We start from the raw sequence: 17,590 nt of genomic DNA on the forward strand, positions 1-17,590 counted from the left end.
ACGGAGGGAGGATGTGGCTCTCTTCCCAAGTAACAAGTGATAGGACAAGAGGTAATGGCCTCAAGCTGCACCAGGGAAGATTTAAACTGGATATCAGGAAAAATTTCTTCACCAGGAGGGTGATCAGGAATTGGAACAGGCTGCCCAGGGAAGTGGTGGAATCACTATCCCTGGAAGTGTTCAAAAACCATGAAGATGAGCCCTTCAGTGACATAGTTTAGTGGTAGCCCTGGGGTAATGGTTGGACTTGGTCTGAAAAGTCTTTTCAAACCTAGCTGATTCTATGATTCTGTGAAATATGACTGTGTTAAACTATCTTGGACCACGCTTGTGGCCCCACAGAAATTATCATAGAAATCTTGTGCATACATATCTCTTATTCACAGAATCATTCTAGGACAAATATAAGGATTTTCAGTCTCTAGAAAAAAAGTTGTAGCACAGCTTATGCCATGCTTACATATGCTTATATGCTATATCCTTCAAAAACTCCTTTCTCATTACAGAATAGATTTATTCTTTCTGACATATTTCACTTGTTAGAAGTGGTTTGTAAGCAGTCCCACAGAGCTCTGGATGCCAGACTACTTATATGACTCTACTACATCTGTTTCAATTAATGAATAGTTTCCTTAAAATGGGACAAAAGCCAGGACGGTGACACTGACAACCACTATTCAAAAATGGGAATCATTAGAAGAAATGATAGGACAGAACTTATGAGTAAATAACTCAATTTAAATGGATTGCTGATGAATTTGTTCAATTTTTTCACTGAAAACATTTATGCTTTCATTTTCAATCACTTAATTTTAAATCTCTTTTGAAAACAGGCATTACAATGTTTGGAATACTTCCAAGCAGTGATTGCTTTAATGTTTATTTTATTGGATCCCATCTGATGTAGCAACATTAGGACTGCAGCAAAGTGAAAAGGCATCCTGCAGAAACCTTACATTTCACTTGAAAGAAGGCAAATACTTATGTATATTAATACGCATTTGTACTTACTCACACACTGCAGGGAAGGACAAACCCACAAAGGCACTAGACAGATATTCTGTATACATTTCATTTGCAACTCCTTCCAGGTAGTATTTCTGCCATGTATCCTCCTCAATCTAAAACAAAAAAAACAAACACAGATGCAGACTTCTGAGTAAAACCAAAAGCCTTCTTTAAAATTTACGAACAACTGCTTAAACATGAATCATTAGATTTTAATAATTAAGTCAGTAGACTGTTATGGCAATCAATATTGTTTTTTTACAGGATTTCCTGGAATGCCAGGAAAAAAAACAGTCTATGTAGTCAATAAACTAAGTATCCTATTTAAAAATAATACACTCCATTCTTGTCAAGCATATTCAGCATGAGGTGAAATAAGGTTGGAGACAGCTTGAGGAAAAAAGTTTCTCAATCTTCTCTTTCTGAAAATTCTCTGGTGCAATTGTTGCATTATGAAGTTATTTACATTTAAAACTATTTTTTTTCTTCTCTGCAACTATAACTATCAAAGAAATATGAGAAAAAATATTGAAAGAATTTCTTCAATGGTCATTAGTGCTTTAGGACAGATCATGAAAACATTTATCTTGTAATTTAACCATTTCTAATAGCTACACTTAATTCTTTGGGGGAAAAAAAAAAACCCAACAAAAAAACCCCAAACCCAACAAAACAACAAACTATTAGTTCCGCTGTTTAGGTAGCCCCATTATGGTCTTCATCATACAGAGCAGAAAATGAGACAGCATTGAGTTTAGACAGAATGAAAAAAGTATATTTTTAAAAACTATTGGTAGGGTTTTGCAAGCTACCTGAAGGGCTGAAGTACCAAATACCAACTGATTTCAGAAGGACTTAGATAAATATATGTATCTTAAACATTTCACAACTTCTCTTTTTCTGATATCCCCAGCTTTTCCCAAAGCTCAGCTTACATTGTGTAAAGAGATGACGATACTAATCCTGGAGGAAACAGCTGTAGCTAGGTCCAGTGAAGTGGCAAAAAGGATGCTTCAGGAACATCCATCCTCATAAATTACTGTAGGTGAGGCTCAAGTGCTTTAATCTACACTGCTGATCTTTCTTGTCTAAAGTCCTAGAGCCAGTGTAACGGCAACCAGTTAAGTATGAGCCACGTTATTTTTTTTCCATTAGACAGAAAACTCAGCATTTTAGAAATTCTTATCAAACAATTCAGTCCAGTAAGATAAACAACTCATTACATTAACATTTATTTTAAAATTAAAAAAAAAAAATTACGTTAAAGTAATAAGCGTGCTTCCTCCCGGCTTCCCGTGCCCCTCCTCAGTGGCAGAGCATGAGACTGAAAAGTCTTTGATAGGAGTAAGCATTACGTAGCAACAACTAAAAACATCAGTGTGTTATCAGCACTGTTCTCAGAGTAAAGTTGAAAACAGAGCACTGCACCAGCTACCAGGAAGGAAAAAAATAACTGCTACACCTGAACCCAGGACAATCCCCTATGTCAAATGCCTCTGATAATATTCAGTCAGTGATTTTAATGGTATGAAATGCCTTACAGTAACAAAACTTAGGCCTGTATATTTTTTCTGGTAAAAGTATTATGGTATGTTAGGAGGGGTGTGGGGTTTGTTGTGAATGTATATTCCAAAAACCAGTGTAACTGTACGTCTGTGTCAGTATTCAAGAAAATAAATCAATACATGCGATGTAAGTGCCCTGGGTAAAAGTGTCCAAAATCGTTTTTCAGATATTCAGCAATAAATTGAGAAAAGCATCTCTGAGCAAGAATTTATCTTTGCCTGTTGTGTCAAACCACAGCTGGTTTAAAACAGTATTAAACCAGCTGTAGTTTAAAACAGTATTAAAGCAACAGGTTCTTGCATAACAAAGAAATCTCATTATGTAAATTCAAAAAAGGATAAAAATTTAAGATGGGAAAAACAAAGCACATATGCTAATCACCAGGTCTGTGACCAACAATATACACTATGCATTTATAATGTATCCAGCAACTGGCTTCTGCCTCTTATATTTAAAAAAGAACCCAAGCCTACATAGATACCATTCAAGACTTTCTTATGGATACTAATTCTATTTTTCCTTTAATTGTTTTGTTTATATTGTTGTTTCAGTATTTGTACTTATTCTACTCTAAATTATGCTTCTAAACAAGGTATAATCAGATGAAAACGTTAATGTTTAACAAAACTTTCAAGCTAAATAATTGATATTTTTTAATTTTAAATTACATCTTTAGGAGCTTTTAAAATCTTATATGATTTACGAAATAACGTTATATGAGTACAAGCTGTAAAAGTAAACTACATTTTAAAAACAAAAGCTGTAACAGTTACAGAGTCCAATTAATTCCCCAAGGGTCTAGAATATATTTTTCTTGTTCCTTCTTAGACATTTTTATTAAACACTTTATATTTTCTAAAAATTTTAAGTTATAGTTCTGTATTCTATATTCCTACTCCAGGTCCACATCATGAAGCTCAGAAAATGTCATTAAATAAGGATTCTATAGAAATGCAGTGATGTTGCTCTTCTAATCCTTTTCCTCTTGGAGAGCTGCTTTCATTCCCACTTCCCCTGTCTGCAGTTCCATAAGTCTCTGCCCTTGACTCTGCCTCTTTATTTCTCTTCTCTACCATATCATCACCTAACATCACTCAAAATACCAACAGAACTGTTTCTCTAGGCTAATGTCCTGTATATCTTCCTATTTCCTTCTTAACTCTTTTATCCAAAAGGAAATATTAGCCTGCCTTGCTGACGTGTACCAGAGGATGTAGAGCCACCAACTGACAGTGCCTTCACTGATAAGAGTTCTTTTTCTTACTTCCCCATCAGCAGTGTTTCCACCTCCTCTTTCAGGCTCATAATGTGGTTATCTTCTTTGCCTGCTTCAACCCTGTAATTTATTCTATACTCAAATTGTACAGACCCCTTGTCTTCCTGCTAATCAGGATAAGCTGGGAAAAAAAAAAAAAAAAAAAGAAGTCTAAATCATGTTAGAAGAAAATCCACCTTTAAAAGCTTTAATAGACAGCAAGACCAGTTCCATGTCTAAGTAGCATTTTATGGACAGCCAGTACCAAAAAAGTGAGGGATGCAGTACCTACCAAGCCCACTGAGCAAAGCCAGAATTATATTATCCATTACCAAGAAATAAAGCAACAGCCACATTAAAAGGCTTCAAAAAGGGAATTAGAGCTTAGCCTTTACAGTGGCAGAAGCACATTGTCCTACCAGCATACACAAACGCTACAGCTCTGCTGATTGCCTAATTGAAAGAAGCATTTTCATACCACATCCATACACGGCTTGTATTAATCATAATAATGCTGAGCTTTCTGAATTCTTTAAAAACTCAAAACTACCTCCTCCCTGTCCGGTCCGCAGGTTGTTTAAATCACTCAAACTGCCTCTACCAATTCTGACATGTTTAGATCATTGTCTGGACAGCACAAAGTAGAAAGAAACGACAGTGTATTTTGAAATAATGAGTTCAGTTAGAAAAAATAATAAATAAATAAATTTCAGATCGTATCATTCACATGATAAATGTTATATTAAAATAAAATTAATATTGCTATACCACAGTATTAAATATCAATATTTCTTTTAGATGTTATGTTATAGCATAACATAACTTTCATTGGTATTTGGTGTGACACAAATCTCTCTGGGGAAAAAGGAATCCAGTTTTAAAAAATCTGAATTCCACAGCTACTTTTACAGGTCTTGCATAGTATTTTATGTAAGTCTGCATTGTTATACTACAGCCTGAGTATTAATTTGGGATTCAGCAATCTTTTCCCCACATTAAACTAGTCAAAAGGCACCCTTTCAAAAGAATGTTCTAAAGAACACAGGAATTGGAAACTTTTTAAGAAACCGGTGAAATATAAATTATAATGAATTTATTTTTTATACATTTCCTTCTCCTGTTGATAGGCTGCCAAGTAAGCAGTTGCTTTAGTTCTGAAGAAGTAAACAACTGCAAGAATAAACTGCAATATGGCGATGTTCCAAATCATACACTCCCTGACAAGTGGGCTGTAAACAATCAAGAGAAATTTCTTCCATAGAAATTGTTTCACCATTCAGAGATCATGTGGGATGCTAAAAGGGATTTGCATTGTGTTATTCTCCACCACACACAGAGAAGTCATATCACATTTTTTATAAACCTCTTATTTATGTGAACCTTGCAAATGTTGCTGATCAGCAACTCTTTATATACAGAAAACAGACAAAGTGCAGGCTTGGTAACAAATAAGCGTAATGATAGCAAGGACATGTCTGTAACTGATGGTCTATTTTGTGGAGTTTTCTTAGATTGACACCACCTGAAATATACAAATACATTATGTCTTTCTCCTTTCTATTTTCTTCTGTTGTTTTCTTTTCTTTTGGCAGATGGGGTTTATTTGGAGGAAGGAACTGCAGATCAGACCTATAGTTAAGTACCCACCGTTAGTCAAGGACCAAGAAAGAACTGGAAAAAACCAGTCATTCAGTAAGCAGTGATCAAGCTTCATAGATAATGGTTAATGTTAAATTAACCCTAATTAAGTTTTTGAAATGTTTAAGATCTATTATAGGATACCATGAAATGCTGATTAATGAATTTAAAGAATTGCTGATATATGGGATGCTATAAAATGTTATTATAAGATAACAATGAAAATAATGAGCTAAAGATGATCTTTGCATTTATCTCCATTTGAACGATGACATTTTCTCTGTGATTTCAAAGAAAGAGATGATCACCTGCCTGGTAGCTTTTGAAAGGGAATACCTGCTGGTCTCCTAGAAATGAAAAGATCATTAGGAACCTCTGGTGTTCAGTATTTCTTTTCCTTGAGTCTTGCAGTTTCCCCGGGTTTTAACAGACTAAGGTTTCACAGATAAACATATCCAGTTTCCCCCATCATACATGTCAGAAAAGTACTAGTTTCAAAATCCTTAAAGTGAGAAAAAAATGCTATAGGACTTACTGTGTTCTTGACTACTTGAAGCCTTTTTGATGATATTATAAACTCTGCTGCTGCAGCTAACCTCAAAAACTGAACCCCTAAACAGATCTGATTATTTTCCTTTAAAATAGTTAACCTTTACTTGGAGTGATTGTTGTCTGGATTTACTGATATTTATCTATATATTAAGAGCAAGTTGCCAAAACTTTTTAACTAACTGTTAACATAAACATTAAATACATTTACAAAATGGATGTTTCACATGTCAGTTGCCTGAAAACAATGGGGAAGAGTTAAATGTTATGTAAACTTTATAGAAGCAAAAAAGATCTAAATTTGGGTGAGTTTGGTTCAAGATGCTACTAATCAAGTTTATCACAAACATCATTCACTAGAACTATGAACATTATTTATCTGGTTAGTGACATCTATACCTTGCTTTTAGTCTACCTGAAAATATTACTGTGCTTACAAAGATGAAAACAACCTTGATTTAAGTTGAATAATGAAGAAAAAACACAATAGTTTCAATTTTATCTTTATAAAGACAAAGAACAATAAAAATTTAAGTTACACAAATCACAGCTTGGAAGAAAGGTAAAGAGAGTTTAGGTAACTTCCAAGTTCCTCTCCAGTACTATAAGACCATTGTTATCTTTTACTGACTATGTTGTGATAAGAGGAAAACAAGGGAAAATGTAGGCCTTCTATGTGAGGAAAACAAGCTCTGACTACCCCGGACAAGGAGAAAACTGAGGTACTCAACTGTTTTTGACTTGGTCTCCACCATCGAGTGCTCCAGCCACACTGTCCGAGTCACAGAAGACAAAGGCAGGGACTGAGAATAAAGAACCACCCACTGTAGTAAAAGATCAGGTTCGGGACCATCTAAGAAACCTGAAGATACACAGGTCCATGGAAACTGATAAGATGCATCCGCAGGTCGTGAAGGAACTGGTGGATGAAATTGCCAAGACATTATCCATCATATTTGAGAAGTTGTGGCAGTTCAGTGAAGTCCCTACTGACTTGAAAACGGGAAACATAGCTCATTTTTGAAAAGGGAAGAAAGGAAAACCTGGGGAACTACAGACCAGTCAGTATCACCTCAATGCCCAGCAAGATCATGGAGCAGATCCTCCTGGAAATTATGCTAGGGCCCATGGAAAATAAGAAGGAGACTAGTGACAGCCAACATGGCTTCACTAAGGGAAAATTGTGCCTGAAAAAATCTGTGGCCTTCTACAATGGGGTTATAGCATTTGTGGATAACAGAAGAACAACTCACATCATCTAGCTGGACTTGTGCCAAGTATTTGACACTGCCCTGCACAACATCCTTGTCTCTAAACTGGAGAGACATGGGTTTGATGGATGGACCACTTGGTGGATAAGGAATTGCCTGGATGGTCGCACTCAAACAGCTGTGGTCAACAGCTCGATGTCCAAGTGGAATCCAGTGACAACTGGCGTTCCTCAGGATCAGGTATTGAGGCCGCCACTGTTTATCATCTTTGCTGGCAACATGGACAGTGGACTGAGTGCACCCTCATCAAGTTTGCAATGACACCAAGCTGTGTGATGTGGTCAACATGCCAGAGAGAAGGGATGCCAACCAGAGGGACCTTGACAGCTTTGAGAGGGGGGCCTATTCAAACCTCATGAAGTTCAACAAGGCCAAGTACAAGGTCCTGCACTTGGATCACAGCAACCCATGTACAGATACAGTTTTGGAGGAGAATGGATTGACAGCCATGAAGATGGTTAAATAGGCTGAGAGCGCTGGGGCTGTTCAGCCCGGAGGAAGCTCCAGACATTATAGCAGCCTTCCAGTACCTAAAGGGGGCCTACAAGAAATCAGGAGAGGGATTTTTTTTACAAGGGCATGTAGAGATAGGGCAAGCAGTTATGGCTTTAAATTAGAAAAGGTAGATTTACATTAGATTTTAGGAAGAAGTTCTTAAGTGTGAGGGTGGTGAGACACTGGAACAGATTTCTAGTAGAAGCTGTGGATGACCCATCCCTGGAAATATTCAAGACCAGGCTGGATTAGGGCTTTGAGCAACCTGGTCTAGTAGAAGGTGTCCCTGCTCACGACACAGGGGATAGAACTAGATGATCTTTGTAGTCCCTTATAACCCAAACCATTCTAAGATTCTACATTATACTGCAATTGTGTCTCCTGGATAGTCATAAAACAAATTACCCACTGATTCAATAGCCTATGTGAAGAACAGATGGAAAATGACATAGTGTATCCCAAGAGAAGAAATATAATTTTCATCTGTATATTTTTTTTTAAGCCACAGTGCTCCTCTACTCTCCTCTATCAGTATATAGATAGAATGTTATTATCAGAAAATATATTTACATAATATAATAATTTCCTAGTGAGACATGGTAAAAGAGATACGAAAAAATGACGTACATCTTGCATGCACAACCATTAGTATTGCCAGAAAATACCTAAACCCTTAATGTACCCACCCCTATCCCCTGGCAGTATAATTATCAGGAGTAACATGAAAGAGATTGAGTATATCTGAACCTGATAGTGCTATATAATCTTTTCTGTCAAGATCTAAGTCTCACTATCAAGATAGAGAACTAATGCTAGAGCTGTAGTGTGACCTGGGAGCTTTTACTATATTTTGTAAGGTAAAACAGGGAAAGGATGATGGGATGTCTTTATAAATATTGAGGAAGTGGCAGAATGAAAATTCTTTTAAAGCACAATGAAAGCAGATATAAAGTCTGCTGCCTAGCATTGAATAAGCTCAGTTCATCACCACAAAGCAAAGAAAAAAGAACAGTAGAAATTCTTTGAGAATAATTTCAGATGCTTGGAAGATCATCCATTTGATTTTTTAGACATATATTTACTTTCGTAAACAACTCTAACTGAATAATAACCCCCCCAGAAAAAACTTACAGTAAATTAATGAGTTAATTCTATTGATTATCCCTCTAGAATAGTACTTGAACATTTTAGTTCTGTTGTTAAAGTGATCCTGCTTTATTCTAATGTCCTACATTTTTTCTTTTGCTCACCATGTGCATCCCATTATGCAGTATTTTGTCTAAGTGCATGCAATTCGGAAATTCTGAACAGTCTTCCCAAAATTATAAGGTTTGTACCAAAAAAATTAAATAAAGTGTTGTGTAAACAACATGAAAGTTGTTACATAGTTCCTTTCTAAAATACAGATAAAACTTACTCTTTAAAGATGCCCATAGGGCCTTGTAGAGAAATGTTTTACAAAAAAATACCTAGAAAATAACATCTTCACTGAAGAAATTTTCTTGAGCCCTTGCCAATCTGTTTTCATCTACTTCCAGATAACGCAGAGACTCCTGCCTCCCCCTAGGCTAAGAATGGTTCCAGGGGTTCCTCACGTTTAATCTTGCAATTCTCTACAGCATTGTGTGTATATTTCTACAAACACAGATGCAGATAAAAAGTACAGACAGAACATTCTTCGCTGGTGTTTGAAGAGAAGTTGTACATTGAAAGCAATATATTTTAAACATTTCCACATATTCACCTATAATGTCCTGTCAGTCCACCCAAATTTCTTGTGTGAATGTCTGGTTTTATTATGCATTTAGATACAGATACCAAATCTGACAGATAAGTAATTGGCTGAAAGCAGTTCACACATTCCTAACAGAGTGAAGCTTCTTAGATTTACATTCTTAATTAAATTTTCTTAAGTATTACAAATTATCAACTATCTCTTCACTCAGTTCCATCGTCTGCTTAAAGCATTATATAAAATTTTTTGCTCAGCAAACTATTCCCACAGTTCTCTCTGCAAGAATGTTTTTTTTTTTAAATTGGCATGAAAAGACCATGTTTTATAAGTAGGTAAGCACCTGACTGATCTAAATCTGTATGGCTTTATTGTGTCTCTCTTTCAGCCTGGACTGGAAAACGATGTAGTGGGAAAAGCGGGCATTGCCTATGTATGGGTGTGAGCAACAGCTGCCAAAAAAGCCCACAGAACATTCCAGCTCTCAAATTAGCTTAGAGGAGAATTGAGACTGCTCTAGATTATTTTTCAGATCTAGAATGAGGTGTACTGTCTTACCAACAGAGCAAAGACAAAACTAATTTGCCTGTGGACTTGTGTTACACTTGAGGATCACATTCCGCATTTTATTAATTTACACAACAATACTAACTCATATTGGCTTGCATGTTTGTACACAGGGACAATTCGACCACCTCTGCCTTTTAGTCCATTTACTTACTTTTTGCAATGTTTTTCATATGGACAGACTTCTGGTATACATCTACTAATCCAAACAATACAAAATTGCAGCATGGTATTGTATTTCCATCTTTTTCTAAGACTATGTAAATAATGAGTTCCAATTCTTTTATTAATAAAATAACTGTGCTATAAAAAGACTGGACTATTGAAATACAGTTTACAAGTGTAAAGGTTTTTTTTCCTTAACGTATCATTTGTTGTGCAATCTACCTTTCTTCCTTTAAGTATTTACAGAACCTCAGTCTTTTCGAGCTGATTTCCTTTTTGTCCAGTTTGGTGCCAAAGAGAACATAAAAGATTCCGTATGAGACTACATCACTAAAACCAAAAGGAAAATATTAGGAACAAATATAATATTTTGAGGTTTCTTAGTTTGTTTTACCCCTAATACTGGGCAGACTGTTTACATAAATCATTTTTGCCATAAAGTAACACATAATGAGTTAAATGTGTGCAATGTCACCATCAATCATGTTCATTTGTGTTTGACTGACCAAACATTTATGGCATGTTAAATCACTTTCTAATCACACTATGAAGGAGGAGTAACAAACACACATTTCAAGCTTTCTTCAAAAAATAAAGAAGTTTCAGTACATTTTCCTGGCAATCCCCTAACTTATGGGAGACTCCACTAATAATGTTTGCCCAAGGTGCTTATAAAGGCCTAACAACACTTAAATTCAGTACTATAAATGATAAGGAGTGGAAGTTCTTTTAGGGAATGGATAACTTTCTTTTCAATAGCACCCTCCTTAGCAATTCCAATCAATGTAGTTGCCCTCCTGCAATACGCTGCCAATACATACCAACTGCTCAGTAATACTTTTCTTTCAAGTACAGTTTTTTAGAGTGAGACAGCTTGGAGAAAGAATATCCTTTCAGCTAAATAATGAAAAAAGCCTTTTGTTGTTGCCAATTGAGTTGGGAGTCTCACGAATAAATATATCTCAGTTCTCATACATTTATTTTGCTTTAAGTTTAAATATACACAGAGATCTTTGGTAATTATGATACACATTTTTTTACTTGCCTGAACAATTCATTCTTAGTTAAGTGGAAGACATCTTTTTAACCTGTAGTAATAGAGTCTTGCAGTCTTTCAATGAACTATTTTATGGTACTTCATCTCCCTGAAGATGACATCTGAAGTAACACAAGTCAAGGTATATCTGCACACTGTCCTGTTTATAACTATATAGAATCATAGATACAAGAGCAAAACTGATATTGATAGCTTCCTCCAAATCAAATTCATTGCTATTTTTATGCTTACTCTGTGCGTATAGAAAGAATCAGATGTAATCTGAGTACAGCCTTGCAAAGTTGAGCTTTCATCTTAAAACTGTTAATTGCTGAGATAGTACAATCTGTCACTGTCCTGAAATTATTATAAGAATATCTTATACAATAAGAAAATACAGGAGAGAAGGTGGGTAAGATAATGATGTAAGTGGTTAGATATATTTTCTAGAAAGATGCTACCTTTACATTTGCAGTTTTTGACCTGTGTAAACATTTTACTTACAGATCTAGCCATAAATGTGTGCAGCTCTACTACAGTTCCTCTATAGCCAGACATTTGTACACTTTATCACTTTTTGAATCTCTTCATTTTCTCGCTGCAAGTTTAAAGAACTTGAATTATGACTGGGGCTTATGAAGATACCTATATATTTGGATGTCCTTGAGAGAAAACTGATCGCTTCTGATTTTGGAAAGATGGAAACTGAACAAAAGTTTCATGCCTACTTCTGATGTCAAGACCAAGTTCACAGAATAGGCTGCTTCAGTAATTCAGATACATAAGTGTGACTGTTACAAATGTTTGAGACTCCTGACAGTCTTGGGTTACTACATTAAGCAAGAGTGAGGGAGACCAAAATGAAGAGCAAGAATGAAGTTCGTAAGACATATAGTCTTCTTCTGGTGTACAAGCAGAAAGGATTAATGTCAAAATGATTGTATGATGATGAGTCATTGACAGCTCCCAAGTTTGGCTTTAATGAGCAAACCACTTTTTGTTGTTTTAGGTTTTGTTTTTTTTTTTTTTGTAGGTTTGGGTGTTGGTTGCTTGGGGTTTTTTTAGAACACGAAGATGTAAGCATCATGATTGCAGACAGTTACAATGAAATAATGGAAGTGCAGAGCCCAGGCTTGTTTCCATATTGAGAATTGACATTTTTTTTTACTATAATAGTCTGAAATATTTTTGACACACAGGAGTCTGCAGTCTCCAAAGGATACCTTAATAAGAATTCCAGGACTTCCTAAGAAGTAAATAGTCAGTGTCCTGCAATGACATGTGCGCTTCTATGAGAACAGTCTTGGCTTTCTCATCTGATGACATTAGGCTTTTTTTTTTTTTTCTTGCCTAATGCAAGAAAAGTCCATTTTTCCTTGCATGATGGAGTTAAAGTGGACCATGGCCTACCTTGTACTCCAGTGTTTCTCATCCCACTAACAACACTCATGGGATTGGAAACTTTATGTTTGGAATCAGTGTCGCAGAAAGGCCTGAGGAAGAAGGAAGTACTGACTCCTGCAATCAAAGCCTTGGTCCATTGAACTAGTACAGCTGTCACAGAGGTCTAGATTTAACTGGGCTAAAATGTTGCCATGTAAGTCCAAACAAATACACAAAAAAGAGAAACAAATACAGGAATGATGTTGTAGGAAGTTCAGGCTTCAGTTCCAACACATGTTCCTTTATTTACTCTCACAGTAAGAGGTCCACTAGCTACCTGATATGAAAGACCAAAATGATCAGTCCATTTTTCTGCGTACTTTGTTCCTATATGGGACATATATAAATCATATTTTTGTTTTAGCAGCAGGGTTTTTCTCATAGATAAACATGTGGTTTGTCTAAAATGAAGCAAAACACAAAACACCAGAAACATCTACCTAGAAATGGATGATGCTTTGAAAAGTCATATAAAAGCCAAACACTTGCTGAATAAAAATGAAAACATTAACTTGACAGAACCTGGCATAGTGCCCAATGTGCAGGAAAGAACTTTTGTATGGAAGCATGCACTGTATTTTTTTGTCTTACAAATTCTGTTAATGTGTTCCTATCTGTTCCATATTTGGTTCACATTCTTTACTTGACTCTCTGACAAACTGAATTGCAGACGAATACATTTTAATGAGACAAGACATTACCTTTATGAATGACCTCATAGAGAAGAGGTTGGCTAGCATTGTTGAAAGGCCTGGTGCCAGGCAGCTCTGGGCTATGAAACCAAGCTTAAGCTCAGCAAGACAGATTGCATCATCCCCTTCTTTCCAGTTCCAGCTTGGGATATTTAGCAGATGGGCCTGAAAAACAAGCAAACAAAATACCCCATAGATGAAGAACCAGAAATACTTCCTCAAATACAGCACAGTATTGAAGGACATATAAAGAGAATTATTTTCTTTGTTACTGTCTTGACTTTTTCTAAGGGGGCAGAATTCTATGCAAAAACGTGTTCCAATCTTACCTACTACAGACAAAATGTTGTAATTTTCAAGCCATATTCTGGCTGTGACACTCTGCCAGGCCCATCCTCACACCTGAATGAACCACAGAATGCTATGAAGTTTTCTTTCCTTTTGTATGTTCCTTTTACAGTACTTGGAGCTACTCTGACTGATAAGGCACATATGTAGTACACAGGAATCTAATATAACTTAGATTACAACTCATGTGAAGCTGCAAAACCTTTATAAGATATTGCTGCTTAATAAGGTACACATCATCCGCTGTCTTTCCTATTGTATTTCTGCCACCCTGAAGGACAGCACTTGACTTTATGAAAATCCAGACCTTTTCCTGAGACTGCTGTTTACAAGGATAGAATAAAGAAAACAGCTGATCAAGATACACCTCCAGTATTGACACTGGTCAGTTAGATAGCTATTAATATTGTTTGGTTATTGGCATAACTCTATCAGATTCTCTTTTCCATCTACCTTGTACATTTTTATAGACATAAGGAAACACAGAGGCCTTCATACTTGCTTCCCTTCATAAATGAACATCACAGTTGAGCACTTTGATAACAGCTATTCTTGAAGATGATTTCACTGGAAATACAAATGAAAAAATGCAGTATTTGAAATATCTTCCCTTCTGAACCTGTTTAAAGGACAGAAACACTTTGCTTTTATGCTATAAAGAGACAGGCTCCTTCTATTCATGTACAGAAAGAGGACAGCGCAAGCAACACCGATTTCTCTTGCTCTAGCCAAAGTTTACAGGTATAAGGAATTGTTAGCATTCAAACCTTCTAAGTCAAACCACGATCATTGTGTTTTTCACTGAATGAAGGGCTACTCAGTCAAGCTTTTTCTCCAGCACTGGGCAATGGTTGATGCTTTTAGAAATAACAAGAAGCAGGTCACATATGAGTAGTCTGCCCTCTGAGATATTCCTCCTAGCCTTATTAACCAGCAGTTTATGGGCTTTCTCACCTCAGGACTACATGAATTGACTTCATTGTGTTTAAAGACAACAGATTTACCATCAAAAATTTTGCCAAATTCCTTTCCAAATTGGATTTATAATTCTGATCTCAATAATATTTTTAGCAACAACTTCCACAATTTAATTATGTTTTATATGAAAAAACAAGTAATTGTATTTATTTTGCATCTGCTACTTGGCAAATTCAGGTCTACATTGTCGTGTTGCAAGAAACTAAAAAAAAATTGCCAAGAGTTATTATCTCAATGGAGTTTTACTGTGATTTTTTAAGTATCCACAAAAAAATTACTTCAGGTTACTTCTCTAGATGCCACCAATTCATCTTGGGTAGCTCTAGTATAATAAGCTGAGGAAAACTTAGAGAAGCTGAGATTTATCTGGATTCAACAGCAACTATGCACAGTGTAGTTTGAGAATTAGAGCCTAGACAATTAATTAATGCCTGGATTTTTATGAGGTATTTAGATTTATAAATAAAACTGAATTAATTTGTAAGTGGATTACATAACAAGGCTTATTATGATGGGATTTTTTTGAAAAATTGTGTATGAGTGAATGCAATGGAGCAAAAAACTCTGGGGAGAGACACTTGGTTATCAGCTTACCTTATTGTGATACTGCAACATCTGAGTGATAATTCTTATCTTCGGATGATAATTCTTTATGGAAATTACTCTAAAAATAAAAGAAGAAACAATTAAAATAACTTTGGTTAGTAAGATATTTGGATAATGTATTCCAATACCTCTACTTTACTGTATTTTCAAGTCCCACAATTAAAACTGTACCCTCTTATTCACCTGGCTGTTAAGCATACTGATTGAAGTCAGACTTATGCAATATTTACTCCTATACTAATTCAGTTAATAATCATTGGCTAATGCTAGAGAACATCAAACTTCAGGATTTATTCAGTTGAATGCTTGCTCTTATGGAATTTGCAGAAGACTTGTTTTAGCAATTCATTTATTTATAGTTACTGGACATTCATCATCATCAAAGAACTTAAATAATATTTTTTTTGTCATAAATCCACATGAAAATTATATGAATTTTTATGGGCTATTCCAGAGCTCAATACTGAAACTGATATCTGAACACTGAATTTATAGCATATGGGGCTACTTTCATAATCAGTAGCTTGCCTGCTTGCATTCGTAATTATTTAAACTAAGATATACTCAACTGTGTTCCTATTAAAAGTGGCTGTAAAGAAAAATGAGAAACTAGTGAATTGATAATGTGTTATGAAGAAAGGAATATGCATTTTTAAACTTAAAAAAAATTAAGAAAAATTAAAGACTGAAACGGGTCAAAATCAGCTCTGTATACAGAAACTAAAGATATACAAAGAAGATAAAAACAATCAAAACAAAAAATAATCTTAATTATTACGAAATCATCAGTCTCATAAGATGTGGAATGCCATAACTGTTTACACTGGTGTTTTGTAGGAATTATCTTGCAAACTCTCGTCTGGTTCATGCTTCAAAGTATATCAAAGCTAGAGCATAAAACAGATGAGAAAAGTTGTATGCATGTTTTTAATTGATATTATCTTTTGGAAGAGAAAAAAGTCTTCCTTCTAATTTTTCATTTCTTGCCAAATTAGTTAATTAAGCATTCAATTTTGTTTAATTAAATTAATTTAAATGTGAGAAAACACAAGAGAATTACACTTTTACATTTTATGACATTAAATATATCTATTAAGAATGCACTAATCTGCAACTAGAGTATTTTTAATGCATTTATATAATTAATGTCAAAATAAAGTTTCTTGCATCTCAATTTAATGTCATGTTTGGAAAATTAAATTAGGCATATTTAAGGCCTATCTCTTCCACAGACAGCCACGTCTCCTGTGCACTGTGAACTTTTTCCAGAGGAGCAATTTTATTATTTTTTTTTTCTTATTTCTCCCCTTCTTTCAATTCACAGCATGCAAACATCTAACAGGCCAGTAAAATTGGTTTATAGCACTGGCCATTTCTATATTAGAGATTTTTTAACAGTTAATTGACATTTTAATTCTAAAAAAGGAGAAACTGGTCCAATTAAAGCTAAGGGTTTAATACACGAAATAGAATGGCTTATGTATACTGTAACTAACTGCTGTCTATTGACAGACTCTTTAATTTCCTTCCTTCAAAGAGCATAAGGAGGAAAGCAGGACAGGATCTGGTGGCTCCAAATGTGTAAGTGCCTTGTCAATCAAAATAAGAATACTTGATCCTCAGTGTAAAAAAGGAGGCTGAAGCTAGGATACCACTGTATATTTGCCACCATGAAGAGTACACCTGTTCCCCAAGCTGCACAACTACTTGTAAGGGCAGATATATCACGGAGCAATGAGGTATGAACTGATTAAGGGTCATTCTGTCCCATTATTAACAGCAGCCCATGCAGCACATGGCATATTTGTGCAAGAACATAAACACATTCCCGTTCCCCTCATTTCTATGGGGATTGCATTCAGCTATGAATACTCAAACCCTAGATCCTGCAAAATGACTAACAGTACCAAGACAGCTAATCAGAGTTAAGAACCAAAAACCTACTAAAAACTAATGAGTTTACCTCATAATATTGGAGGCATCTTCAGCATCTGGGTCAGCGCAGTATTTATTGGCAAGGATTAGGCACGCATCTGCTGACTCTATCTGAGACACCAAAGAAAAGGCAAATATAAATAGCAACATCTCTTTCTAGCTCTTCCTTCATCATAAAGAACTAGGGAATTCAACATTGCCATCATAATTGCAAATGTTAGTTCTTAATACTGCTGATTAAAAATATTACAATGTGAGTTAATGTGAGTGATTATAACAGCTCTCATATACACATCATAATTTCTT

General features: G+C 35.4%; 1 protein-coding gene across 6 annotated transcripts in view; it reads right to left on the minus strand.

The window, feature by feature from the left end:
• Window positions 1-17,590, minus strand: part of KCNMA1 (potassium calcium-activated channel subfamily M alpha 1) — a 496,510-nt gene that overhangs the window by 127,857 nt on the left and 351,063 nt on the right. For all 6 annotated transcript variants that reach the window (XM_065670697.1, XM_065670696.1, XM_065670698.1 and 3 more), the window contains 4 exons: window positions 17,313-17,395; window positions 15,338-15,407; window positions 13,427-13,582; window positions 1,012-1,121 (listed from right to left, as the gene is read on the minus strand). In XM_065670697.1, the coding sequence (XP_065526769.1) occupies window positions 1,012-1,121; window positions 13,427-13,582; window positions 15,338-15,407; window positions 17,313-17,395 (419 nt within the window). The remainder of the gene's footprint in view (window positions 1-1,011; window positions 1,122-13,426; window positions 13,583-15,337; window positions 15,408-17,312; window positions 17,396-17,590) is intronic.

The sequence above is a fragment of the Lathamus discolor genome, chromosome 3, assembly GCF_037157495.1.
Source record: "Lathamus discolor isolate bLatDis1 chromosome 3, bLatDis1.hap1, whole genome shotgun sequence".
In the NCBI taxonomy this organism is placed as follows: Eukaryota; Metazoa; Chordata; class Aves; order Psittaciformes; family Psittacidae; genus Lathamus; species Lathamus discolor.